General features: G+C 51.3%; 1 protein-coding gene across 1 annotated transcript; it reads right to left on the reverse strand.

Moving 5' to 3' along the window:
* Nucleotides 1-3,228: 3,228 nt before the first annotated feature.
* Nucleotides 3,229-13,393, reverse strand: CSUI_005334 (uncharacterized protein). Its single transcript, XM_068065510.1, has 9 exons — nucleotides 13,010-13,393; nucleotides 11,849-11,947; nucleotides 11,003-11,125; nucleotides 10,573-10,650; nucleotides 10,050-10,214; nucleotides 9,054-9,242; nucleotides 7,908-8,252; nucleotides 5,938-7,274; nucleotides 3,229-4,689 (listed from the first exon to the last, which is right to left on the reverse strand). Exons 1-8 carry the CDS (start codon nucleotides 13,185-13,187, stop codon nucleotides 6,961-6,963), a joined length of 1,491 nt encoding a protein of 496 aa, XP_067922518.1. The 5' UTR covers nucleotides 13,188-13,393; the 3' UTR covers nucleotides 3,229-4,689; nucleotides 5,938-6,960.
* Nucleotides 13,394-13,396: the final 3 nt, after the last annotated feature.

The following is a 13,396-nucleotide window of genomic DNA, read 5'->3' on the forward strand; positions in this document are numbered from 1 at the left end:
ATAGATAGATAGATATAGATAGATAGATAGATAGATTAAAGATAGATAGATAGATAGAAATAGATAGATAGATATAGATAGATAGATAGATAGATACTTTATATATATATATATAGATATAGATATATGTGTGACTGAGTGACGTTGAGCTAAGAATGTTTCAAAGGAGAGACGCGGGGGAAATGGGGTGTGCCGGGGGGTGCGAAAGCAATGGAGAGAGACTCACTCAACCCCCCCCCCCCCTACAGCAACCGTCGTAGTAGTAGTAGTCTATCATCCATAGTAAGACTAGTAGTGACACTTCTACTCCTCGTGAAGGTTATTTTAGTAGTAGTGGTAGTCGTAGTGGTACCCTTGTATATATGCGTGACTGACAGACGTTGAGCTACGGATGTTTTGAAGGAGAGACGTGAAGGAAGTGGGGGGTGTCCGCGGGGGTGAGAAAGTGACGGAGAGAGGATCAATCAACCTCCCAACAGCAACTCTCACCTTCCTCCTCCTCGTCGTAGTGGTAGTGGTCTATCACCCGTACTAATACTCCTATCAGGATAGTTCTACTGACTGCGGTAGTCCTAGGAGTAGTAGTCGTTATATAGTTTTCTTTTTCTTCTTCTCGGCAGTAGGAAGCAGAACGAGTACACACACATGCTTTACGATACTCAGATCTAGTGAAGAAAAGCATTCTCTCTTCTAACTCAAGAAGAGAAATACCAAGATTCTCAGTCATCATCATCATCACTATAGTACCCAAGAGGGCATTGCCTCTTGTGAAAATATTCAAAGGGGCGCCGCCCAAACAACGTGAATGGGGATCATGATGAAGTAGGGGATCGAACATCCATGTGAGAAGAAAAGGGTATTGGAGAAAAGAACAAAAAGCCCCCCCTGCAGGAAAGAAAGAGCAGGGCTGTTAAAAGACGGGAAAGAAACGTCCTCGTAATGATGGTGATGATGCTAGTATGCGTCATATCATGTGATGATCCCTGTGAGGGGGGGGGGAATTCATCCCGCTGCGACAAGCGAACTCGGTACGGGGGAATACATAGATCGCTTCACTCAAGGTCAGCGGATTGTCGCCAAACCAGGGGAGAAGGGGAAGTGTTACACCTACTGGTAGAAGGGTTTCATCCATCGATACGTAGGTTCGTGCAGATGAGCCAACCGTTGAATTTATCAGATGCCGTTAAAATGGCTGTGTACACGTATATAAACTTTGAAGGGCCCCTATAGGGAGGTAGCTAGAAGTACTATTCGGTGACGGAGTCGTGCAAAGGGGCTTGCAAGAGGCCGCATTCGTGGTAGAGGATTTCTGGGAGTTGGGCCGAGGGGCGCGCCTGGGGGGACAGGTGAGGGAAAGCCGCTTTCACCGTGCGGGAGAATAGAAGTAGACAAGAGGAGCAGAGAGAAAAGAAATCAGTAGAGTCCACGGGGACCTTTCCCGGCTCACGAGTGTCAGCGGCTCCGTACTGTGGCGCCACGCGGGGGCAGTGTGGCTTTCTACCCAGATTCAACCTGGGTTCCCCGGTTTGTTCCATAGGGCCAATCAGACTAGCCCGCAGTAGATACTTCGAATTCCGTACACGACAAGCACGCCACCGTTGAAGGAGGACCATCACTCCCTCACACAGTCTTTTCTGAATTCCCCAAACCGCTGCTTACCCGTCGCGAATCACCACCCGTCAGCGAGTCTCTACTAGCTAGAGCAGGGGCGCCACTCCGTCGTCACAGGCTATGCGCTAACGGATACGTGGCGGCTCTACGGGCGTGTGAGCTTCCATAAATCCGCATGGCTGAGCCAGCTGAGGAAGCGAATTTTTACTGCCGGGAAAGAGGAAAGGCGATGATGTTATTGTTGGGGGGAGACAGGGCATCTAGCTTGCAATGGTTCGAAGAGTGAGGGACACCAAGAGCTCTCGGTCCAAGGAGAGAACGCCAGAGAGCTGAAGGCATCCCTTCGAGGAAGCGCGCAGTTATTTGACCTTTCAGAGAGGACCTTGCAGCCAGAGAAGCGCAAGCGCAGACCGGGAGATATCATTGGGTCGCGCTGCCCGGACGTATGACGGATGAGGAGTTAGGAGGGGGGGACTGGGTGCTGCTACCCACGAGGACCATTGCCAAGCAATAGATCAAAATCTCGGCGCAACGTCGATTGCGAGAAGAGAACTGTCAGAGCTTTGGACCTCTGACCCTTTGAAAACACCATAGATGTCCTTCTTGATCAGGACCCTGAGCTGGGATAGAAGCAGTAGATTAGTGCGTATGTGTAAGAAAGAGAGTGAGAGAGTCTTTCAGTAATGTAGTTACTGGTCTCTTAAAACGCGCGGGGCGCTCTATAGTAAACGATGGTACCTTCCGGAATCTCTTTATAAATAGAGAGCCCTAGGTTGAGGGTGTTAAACCGTCTCCCATCTGTGTATAATAGCTGCAATCTAGGTTGGATGACGTATGTGAACAAAGACAGTGCTAGTGCAGCGTTGGGATTGTGAACCAAAATGGTCGAACTGAAAAAGAAGCGGCGATCTTTGCCCAGGGGAGGACTTTTGCAAGCCAGGAGCGCACAACCCGCCTCTCTCCCACAATTTCTTCTTCCGAGCTCTCACGTCACACATTTCCAAACAAATAAGCCGGTGCTGGGACGCATCATACTAAAGAGTAAGAATGATGCTTGAAAGGGGCGCTCTTTCGTCTTTCCTTCTTCGCCCTTCTACTAGAAGCTGAATCTCATCTTCTCCTCGTTGCACGCTTTTCATCTTTCATTCGGACTTCAGATTCCTTCTATGCTATTCTATAGAGAGATACTCTCCTGGAGAATATTGTCTGTTTTCGCCGTCTCGCCCCTAGGAAGTCTGAGCTGGATGGTGTTCATAGCTACTGTCTTCCTGACGCCGGGATAGATAGGTAGATGGAGATAGTAGAGAGAGAGATATAGTGGATGAATAAATACATGGGCCTGCCTGAAAGTGCATAGATAGACCGTGCCAGCACATATACAGAGATTGGAGCTGGTAGGTAGGTATGAGGACAGGTTGGTCGAGCTAATAGATGAATAGGCTGAGAGGTTGGTTGAGGTGGCGAATGAAGAGGTAGATAATTAGATTGTGGAGCTAGTGGATGAATCGATTGCTAGTCAGATTGGCCAAGCTAGTGAATGACTGGGTTGGTAGTTAGGTGGATCGGGATATGGATCCGTGAGAGCATGAATCAAGGTGCAGCTACGGTGCAAACGAGAGGAGGAACGATGGGAGCGGGGATGGCAGGACACTCCGAGATTAGTCCGATGTGCGTTCGTGTCCTCTACCAGGACTACTAAGAAAAGCCTTGCTTCATCATTGAAGGGGCAACAGACAAAAGAATGCAGACAGAGCATTATCCCGAATACAGTTCGAAGAAACACCGGCGGGAGAGAACAAAAAGAGTGACTGGGAGACATGCTATCACCACTCCTCCTGCGACTACTTTAGTAAGGAGCTCGTGAGAGGAGGAGGGGGGATAGGAAAAGATTAGAATCATTAAGGTACCACAGAAGAAGGAGCACACCATTAGCTATAAACAAGCCCCTCGGGGAGACACATACCTCCTGCCGACATGGGAAAAGAAGAGGCAGTGGATCCCGGAAGCTGGAAATAACTAATGGGGGGGCTCTTTAACAGACCGTCTCAATTGAGAAGCATATTTTTCATTTCTTTCTCCCTCACTGAAGAAAGTGTTTCGCCTTTTCTTACGCGCCCTCATCCCTCGCCCTTTCTTCGCAGGAGTTTTCCCCCTAAAGAATCTTTCAAGGGAGAAAGCTTCCAAGGGAAAATTCATCAGTCATTATCAGTCATGTCCAGCTATATGACCAAGTTGGATTTGGAGAGCGAACCACTACTTCTTGAATGATATGGAGTCTAGCTTTCTGTCCTTCTCTTCTTTGGCGATTCACCCCTGAAATTTAATAAACCACAGAACCCTCGATCTCCCAAAACAGCCAGGCTAGCGAGCCAACAGACGCTTTAGTCCCCGCTCTCCCTCGGCCGTTCTTGTTTCTTGTTTTCTTCCTTCCCCCCCCACCTGGGACTCCTTCATCTTTCATTGGGAAACAGTCTGTTTTTTAAGATGGACTCTCTCTTGTTTTGTCCGTCCCTCACGAGGGCGAAGCCTTTCGAAAATATCACCAATCCACTTCTATAGATCTCTTCAAGAAGAGCAGGTTCCCATGTACAGACAGCTGGTGATGGTTAAGAACGGTCTCCCTTCGTCTCTAAGAGATTTCTCACGAGAACACAGCGAGAACGAAGAAGTATATGATGAATCCTTCTTTTTTGAAGTCAATCAAGGAAGCAGTGACGAGAGTCATAACGATGATGCTGACGTCTTTTCGTCCGCTGATGACGGGGGAACCTGAACTTTTTGTGTCGCTTTTACGGCTACACCTTACTGTATAGTTGGGTGTGTGTTCTACTTCTTCTTTTTTGACCTCGACCAGAAAGAACTGAATCAATAGATTGATAATAACTCCATATAAAGACAATCCTATCCATAGAGATGCAAGAGCCGGGACACTTACGATGTCCAGATACTCTACCCACACAAAAAGAATGAAAAGAAAAGCCACCTGCCAACCCCCATCAATACTGTTCTCTGTAAGTTCTTGTCTCCGCTCTTACTATGCTTATTCTTGCTATTCTTCTTACTCGTTTCCTTCTTAGCCTAATGAAGGAAGAGACAGCAAAAAGAGAGGATGATGAGTGTTGACTGAGCGTGCTTCTTTTTTTTTCTCTTCCTCCTTCCTTTGATGTATCGGAAGTCCTGTGGATTTCTCTCAACTCCATGCATAAGTCATCATTTCTAAGGAAAACGGACGAGGGAAAAAGGTTATTTGGGTCTCTCTCTCTTTCGTTTTTTCTTTGTTTCTTTTTTCTCCGTCTTCCCAGCTCATGGTTTCTTTTCTGTACTTCAATCTCTTCTCTTTTTTCTTTCTATCTCTATGGACATACATGTATAGATAGTTACAGATAGATCTGGAATCTATCATCGTTGAATGGATCTCCAATTTATCGAGTGTATTATCCTAGTAGTAAGAGGAAGAGTAATAGCTATTGACTTCACGGTTGTCCTCCGAAGACGAAGAATGGAAAGGGTGACTAGCAAAAAAAATAAATTCTCCTTTCGTCTATTACTCCTCATTTCTCTTTCCCTGCATATCTAGCTGACTCTATAGAGAGGTACAGATAAGGGGCGGAGTTGAGTATGACGAAAGATACTATCACTGCGCTCAACTAACGAAGTAGTTCAGAAGGAAAGAACTCTCTTGTGGTTAATAGTCTTGTCAATGAACTGCCACCACCGTATAGCTAGCTATACGACTCCATCACCCATTGATCTCTCTCTCTCTCTATATATATATATCGTCTCCGATCACTCCATCGGCCTCTCCATAATTATGCTTACACAGAGACATCTGCTCGCTGTCTCTTCATCTCCCTGTTTACCTCTCCCCCTGTCTACATATCTTTTTCAGATTTCACTCTCTCTCCACCTCACTTCTTTCTCTTTCGTTTCTTGTGTGTCTGGGCAATAACGTATGCCTTCTCAATGTGTATTTAGTGTGCGTTTTTCTCCTGCCAACTCAGCAAAATCTCAGCGGCATCCTCTGACCTGGGTACGTGATAGAGAGCAACGAGCTTCCGAAGTGCCCATCGCAACTGCCTGTTCCAAACAGCAAGTAGGCAGAGACAGCCACTCCCGTTTTGCCCCCGAGTGAACACTGATGCGAAGTGAAGGAGAGATAGAGAGCACTATGTGTTGCCAGACAAAAGAAAACAGTCGAACACTTGTGGTGGGGCCTTGCACCAAGACCACACAAGCAATCCTTTGACGGTGATCGGCTTGCCAACCTTTCCTGAGAAGGTTCGGTCCTGGAAAGGGACGGCTCCTCTAGTGTACGGCATCACTTACTTACGTGTGAACGGTGTGCTGGGACGGGCGGAGACGCGAGTCTTTAACATTGAAAGGCTCGCACTTTTCTAAAGAAAAGGTCTGAGACTTTGCCCCCTCCACCCACTGCGCCGTACCAGCCAGACTGGACAGGTGGAAGGACACAGCGCCAGGCTGCAAGAAAGCCTCTGCCGGCTACCATGACCGAATGGATGCCCCGGATCCTTTATCGAGGCCGGTATGACCCTCTGCCATGAATCCGATAGAAGGCAAAGTTTTTCTCTCTCTCCCGCCGGGGCTCTCCGGCGCGGTGACTATTTCGGACCGTTGGCCATGCATTAAATGTGGACCTCCATTACTTTCAAGCTACAGCCACGAATGGATGCTCGCTCACGAAGTGACTTTTTAGAAATCTGTTGACATTATGAGAAGCCGCATACTCGAGAGGGCGGTTGGACCGGCACCAGTTTCATTAAAAAAAAAAAAACCAGTAGCCAGATGCCATGGGTGAGACTCCTGCCGGAAAAAAGAAAGTCCGCTGCCAGCAACGGTTGTCTTTCTCACTCCTTGTACGCACACAGCAAGTTTTTCCTCACGTTGTTGACTTCAATTCTGAGGGTTTCACATGGAATCTGATGCTTATTTCCGGTGTTCTTTGTTCGGTCGTTTTCGTCCTTGCTTCCTGTTGGCACCTAGCCTCAGGTACTACTGCCGGACCACCGTAAGCACGAGACTCACAGTCACCACACGTCCGCCACTTGCTGTCTCGCCGGCCCCTTCATCGTGTTGACCGGTGACTTCGCTGTTCCGGAACCATCTTTCCTTTTCGTGGATACGCATCATAAAAGAGTGTTCGGGCCGCTCTCCGGCTTGACCTACCCTTCCTGTGGGACGGGTCGCAGCGGTAGCCTTCTCCACGAGATGACTCTACGCCCCGGGGCCACGACGGTGACTCGCTGGTAATGCTGAGAGAAGCCACCCGTATGCTTTTACAGATTTATTCGAGTTAGGAGGAGTGACTTCTACCCATGGCGCATACGACTGCTACTTTTGCAGTTGGTTAACCACCAGTAAGGTCAGCGTCGTCAACTCCCGCAGTCGAGCCCTGAAACGACTCCAGAGCTCCCGGGTGTTTTCGTAAACGGTTCCCGACTGATGAGCTGCCGCGACCGCAGCCGAGAAGGCCTCCTCCAGTTGTATGGCGGCCTCCCTCCTGATGGAGCGTAGGCGCGCCACTTGCAGGCTCCCATAGCGGCTTGAGGCCCCGGAGACGCTAAGGGGACGAGCGCCCGTTGACGCCGTTAACTCTCGGAGAAGTTCAGTCTGCTTCAACAAGGATTCCGCGTCCGGAGAACGTTCTGCAAAGCCCCACGTCACAGGAACGGAAAACAATTTGTACGACAGGTATGCATCACACAAAATGCCTGCCATTGCGCGACCACCACCGCACGCTCCTAGCTCAATTTCCTGACTGGCTCGGTATAATAAGATCTTCATTCTATGGCCTTTACACCTGTGGCTGTCAGTTTTCGGGTAGTTGCACACTAGGGCCAACTACGCCGGGATTTGGGGTCGGTTTTTGTGCCAGTGGTTAGCTCATTAGTAGAGAGATTCGTGTCTGTCTCCCATTACAGAATAGCAGTAGTCTCTAAGGACCGTGCGTGCTCCACTGCCGGGCAGAGGCTGACCCTTTGTAAGATGCAGGCCACAGACCATACCGCATTTGTCCCTTTGCTGCGGGTCTGCTGAGCATAGCAGAGCGGCCGTTACGCGAGATTTCCAAAGCTGATGTGATACAAGAATATGACGAACAGTGACGACAGAAGATGATAGAAAGCGACATTTTACTACCCCCACGATGTGGAAAAGCGTCTGATACTTCTGTATGACGCTAGACTAAAGACGGCAAACCAAAGGAGAAAAAAACGCTTCCTGAAGACCGGTCCGAAAACTAGGTGAGAAGAGCCTCATGCAAAAAAGGCGTTTTTTACCTGTTAGACCCAAGGCTCTCAAGGAGGCCATGCCTTCGGCAAAAAGTGCCTCATCAGGTAAAACTCCTGTGGCTACTCCCCCACTTGCACTCTGCTGAGCAGAGGGCGGATGTGGCACAGAAGTGCCGGGCGCGGCGCTAACCCCCAGAAGGTGATCTAGAGGTTCACGTGCATTCTGAGGTGATGGGACTTCACTATCGAGGCGAAAGCCTTGCAGTTCCCCCATTTCTTGTCGATACCATTCTTCACCTGCCAGCGGCCCTGCTTGACTCCCACCTCTTCCCGCATGGACCGTGTTCGTGTCCCTCAACGCAGCACCTTCATCTGGGCTGCTGCTGGCCACAACTGTCATAAACAGTAATGTAAACACCAAACATCCCGCGGCGTGATGGAGCGAGTGTCTCACGACTGGCGATCCCCCATTCTCACCCACCAGTCATCATCCTGTTTTCATACATCCGTGTGGGGGGCGGGAAGTTCGACGAGACACCTACAAACTAAAACTATGGAACCTCTGGCGAAAAGAGCAGAAAAAGACGCGCGCAGCGCCCTGTTTGCGTTCTTTCCCTTGACAAGGGGCTTTTCTTATGGGCACCCGGAAGAACATTCATTAGATCTCGCCAGAAAGAGTGTTGTGGAGATTTCTCGTCTAGTCGCAAATACACCAATGTCTCGCGGGCTAATGACTATGCTACCGGACAGTAGAAGGCAAACCGTAGATGGGTCCAGCATCGGCGAGGACGAGGCCGATTTAGGGGCAAGGAAAACGGCTCCCCGCTGACGCAGCCCTCGACAGTCTTCACCCGCGTCTCCGTCTCCTGCCGGGGAAGAGCGTCAGGTGCTGCTTTCAATAGCAAAAAGACGGAGAACCGCAGGGGGGTAACCGTATGTACTAGGCAGACTTCGCCACCATGTATAGTGGGAGAGTTCCGGGCCTTCCCGCCGCGTAGATACTCAGTGACGCACTCACTCAGCCACCCCACGCAGTCGAGGAGAAGACCGATCTGTGCCGTAACTCGTTGTGGAGAGCCCAGGAGAGGTGGTGCCACGCTGCAATGCCGTCTTCGTACTCCTAAAAGACTTTGTTCGGCTACAGGTGCATCCGCGCTGTTTTCTCGTTGCGACAATGGCGATCCATGACTTTACCATCAGAGAACTGCGCAGGTTGGGGGGGGGGAGCGGCCGGTGTCTCCGGAGCAAAGACAGCAGGTGTTGAAGCAGGTCCCCAGGAACTCCCGATGTCGTAGCCGAGGTCAGGTAATTGCCACAAGACGTCCAAAGTCTGGATATCATCTTCTTTACTCTCGACGTCAGACAGAAGTTGAAGAAACTGCTCTGCTCATTAACGCAGTAGGGGGCAACATAACACGCCAATGCCAAGACGAGTCACTTCGCCAGAGCGGGGTTTGCCAACTGCTAGACAGGTGCATGCTGCGAGATAGATCGGGTGAAGAAAGAGTGCCCTTCAACAAGGCAGCATCCGGCTTAACACTAGTTGGGCTTCGGTGTGTTACTCTCCCTCCTGTTCTGTTACGTTGTTCATCTGCATCAAGCTGAACGGGGGGTCGCGTCACGTCTTACCAGGAAGAAGGATCTTGACCCTCGAAGCCCATCTTGAACAGGCATGCACACTGAGACATCCTGTCTATCTATATAGGCGAGAGGTCAAGACTTATTGTTGAAGGGAGCGAGGTTCCCCTGAGTATCCCATCCAGCCCCGCGCTGCCTTGAGGATCGGAATGGACCCTTTGTACACCCTTAGAAGACATTTCCCATCTTGCCCTGACTCTACTTATTGATAGAGTGTCACATGCAGAGGAGGACGTTTGGAAAGAAACTCGTAACGACGGAGCAACAGGGGAAAGGGGAGAAAAGCGAGAAGAAGCAAGAAGAAGACGGACGCGCTCCAGGGAGCAGCAGCGCTTGTCCAAGGCGAACTAGTCTTTTGCTCGAGCACAAAGAACAACAGCTGAGAGGGAGCGACCTCGTACGGTCAAAAGCCCCACAGGCCCGGGGGGGGGAAGTCGGCAGTAGTCGTTGGGTCGTTCTGGACGAGTGCTAGTATGACACAGCTCATAGAAATTGACTTTTGCCAAGGCCACATTCATCGCAAGACCCTGGCTTGGAGCAAAGTTCTCTTACCATCGGATAGTGGACCGAAATCCGTATCGGGAGATCTGCTCGTCGTCGTCGAGACATACGATGGAGAATTCGCAGATGCGCCCGACATGCTTGGGCTGTCGGAACCGTCCGTGCTCTCCATCTGCGTGTTGAGTTTCTTCTGGGGAGGAGCCTCACCACGTGTTTCTAATACCAAACAGAAAAAGTACATATACACAGGCGTACTGTCTATCCTAGACTATCCCCCGTATAGTGGAGCTTCCCAAGCACTCACGCCGTAGATACTCAGTGACGGACTCACTCACTCACCCCCACAGACAGCCGAGCTGAGGCCTGACTTGTGCCTAACTCGTTCTCGACCGCCCGGGGGGCTACTGCCCTCGGGAATTGGATGTGCTGCAGGCTTTGGGAACGGCTGGCCACAGTTTGGCTATACGGGCAATGCGGAGAACCCGTTCGACCGCGGAATATCAAAAGTGGCGAGAGAGCAGGTGCTTGTGCTGCCGGGGTGCGGCCTCATGCACATACTCGTAGTGTCACTCACCTTCGATCCACGTTCGGAGGCCCGGGACTTGCAGAAGTTCTTCAGCTCCCACTTCAGCCGCGAGCTGAAATAACGGCTCTGGTGTGTGGCACACAGGTTGACACACAATGCCAAGACACTTCCGCAAGAGTGGTGGTCTTCCCCCTCCCGCCGCCGACAGAGTTGCGGTGGCCCATCCTTGAGACCCATTGGTTCCCCCACGTGCATGCTCCCGGATCGATTGCAGAGCTCGAGACTGTGTACGTGCCTTCAAGGCAGCATTTCGAGCGTCGCGAAAGAACGTCGGAACTGACTGCAGCTCAACCCCGGGGTTCCGTCGGTTTGAGTGCCCCTTGTTGTTCTGATCAGCACGTTCTGTTCCTCTCTGTGTGCTGCTATGCTGAGGCGCTGCCGGCTTGACTCCAATGGCGAGGTGCTATTGTAGGTATACCTTCAGGTGGCAATGCCGAAAAAGGCAACTCGTCTCCGGGGTCAAACACTAGATCCGAAAACGGCATTCCAGCCTGAGCACGCTGCGATCCACCCGTCTCGGCTGGGCCATCCCCACTTGAACCTGAGAAAGAGCAAATTTTGAGCCAGACGAGCACTCCATACGAACAGCTCCGCTGCCTGTCGTCCCAGTGCCTCTCCAGACTTCTTAATCGAAAATAAACCCCACACGCAAACGCCTAAGCAGTTCCGCACTCGATGGCAGTCTTGTCAGCCCCCCCCCCCCGGTCATAACTAAACACCACCTTCGAGCAAACCCAAGTCTATCAGTTGAGATGAGACACCGAGTCTATGCCATCGACACCACGTAAGCACTGAACTGCATGCAGCGGCACCCCCAGACTGCGTCCCCAGATGAGGCGGTCGACTTACGCACCACAGAAGTAGACTTAGCCGGGGTGCTTCGCTTCACGAAGTAATGACGCAGGCATTCTACAGAGTTATCTCATACACTCGTTCTCCTCTAACAAGAGTCTCCGACGTCAGTTCCCTTCACAGGTTGAGACAGAGACGCGTCGTGACTGACTGAGAGACTGAGGAAAGGCGTTCTCCACATGACCGTGCAGGAACAGAAAGCCGCCGGGAGCGCCGCATGCGGGTAGATTTCTTTCGCCTACAGGAGCGCGTGGAGTTACAAAGTTTGCTTAGCTGACATGTGCCTCTCTCCAAACGCTTCCAGCAGTGTGGGGACAAAGCCGTGAAACTTCCGTCATCGCTAACACTCAACAGTCCGCCGATCTTTTCTTGTCCACCCTGCTGTAGCCCCCACTTCCCTGTACGGGCATACCTGTCTTTTGGGTACTAGGGCCCGTCTCCCGAGCGCCCTGCAGTCCATCATGTCTCCTAAGTATGGCTTGACCGAGCAAGCCCTTCTCGTCTTCAGGGCCTGCAACCGGAGACAGACGAGCACGTAACGAGGCGGGGGCATACAGACACATTTACGCACCAATGCGTTGGTAGCAAAATTGCCAGTGTAGGTCCATTAACAAGGATACAACGACACCCCCCTGCTGTTTGACTGTTTGTCTACGATCACACACATAGACAGACAGGCGCCTACCTCTCTCCCCAGATTCGTACTAGACTCACGCCACACTGAAAGCCCAATGAAGACAGATCAACGAATCTGGTCGACACCCCGCAGCCTCAACAAGGAGAAGAACTCTTCGATTCCTCCCACGGGGACCTCGTTAACGTATGCCTGGACTGCAACATCTCTACGCTCCGGCTCTTTTCTCTGACTGTCTGTGCTTTGTACACACTAGCAAGGAATGCCGCGGGAGCCGAAGTTCTCTCTGTCACGTTCTGACCATATTCGTTCACAGCTAGGCTAGGCTCGCGCCGCTGCAACCTTACGACGAAGGTGAAATGCACATTGCGGGTAGGCTGTGTATTGGCAGTTCGCCGCTCAGTTTACGCAGAAAGGAACCGCCCCCCCCGATTGCCTGGCCCCCCCACGCAGCTTGCTTCCGATGTGCACTGTCCCCAGAAGGCAATATTGCCATCGGAAGCCCACTACACAGTGTGACTGCGTGCAATGACTTTTTCCTTGTCGACGGTCCGCTCTAAGGAGACGCGCCCCGGCACGTGGAGACGAGTACGTCTTGGTGGAGAAACATGTACTTGGGGAGACAGCCAGGGGTGTTTTGACTAGCCCATGGATTGAGAAGTGAAGCACTCCATGCATGCCGGCCGGCGGAGACACGGAAAGACATGCAGAAAACGTTCTGAGGGCATTCGGCCAGGGAGTGGCAATGCCTGCCATACACGCAGGTGGAACAATCCACAAGGAGCACAAGGGGACACGAGAGAGCGTACAGATAGTACTAGAGTCTGAAGAGACACATACGCCAATCCGCCCCCAGGCTATCTGCATGCGCCCACCACCTTTGCTGCCTATGCGGCCCCACTAGCCTGATGGATTCCCCACCCCACATCGAGGACTCACTCAGCCTCAGGCGGCCCTCGGCCACCAACGTCCTCAAACGCTTCAGAGGCTCCCAAGTTTCGATGGCTTCTGCGAGTACTGAAAGAGACAGCGCGCAGCGTGTAAGTACGGATTGACAGGGATATACTGAAAAGAAAAGGTTCGGGGGACTATTCGAAGTCCGCAAGGGGGTTGCCATGAGTAGAGCTATAAGTTAATTACACGTCACTCGCAGTTCTGACGCGGCGGGAATAGCGTATGGGCAATTCAACCTCGCATTCCAACCCAGGCCTGTCTTGCGGCCTCCTCTGTGAAACAAAGTGTAGGCTCTCCACGCCGCCCTTGTCTCTCACGTCTGTCTCTCTGTTGCATTCGTTCCTCGAACGACTGCTCCCAGACTTTGCCAGC

This window comes from Cystoisospora suis (assembly GCF_002600585.1).
Source record: "Cystoisospora suis strain Wien I chromosome Unknown contig_2580, whole genome shotgun sequence".
In the NCBI taxonomy this organism is placed as follows: domain Eukaryota; phylum Apicomplexa; class Conoidasida; order Eucoccidiorida; family Sarcocystidae; genus Cystoisospora; species Cystoisospora suis.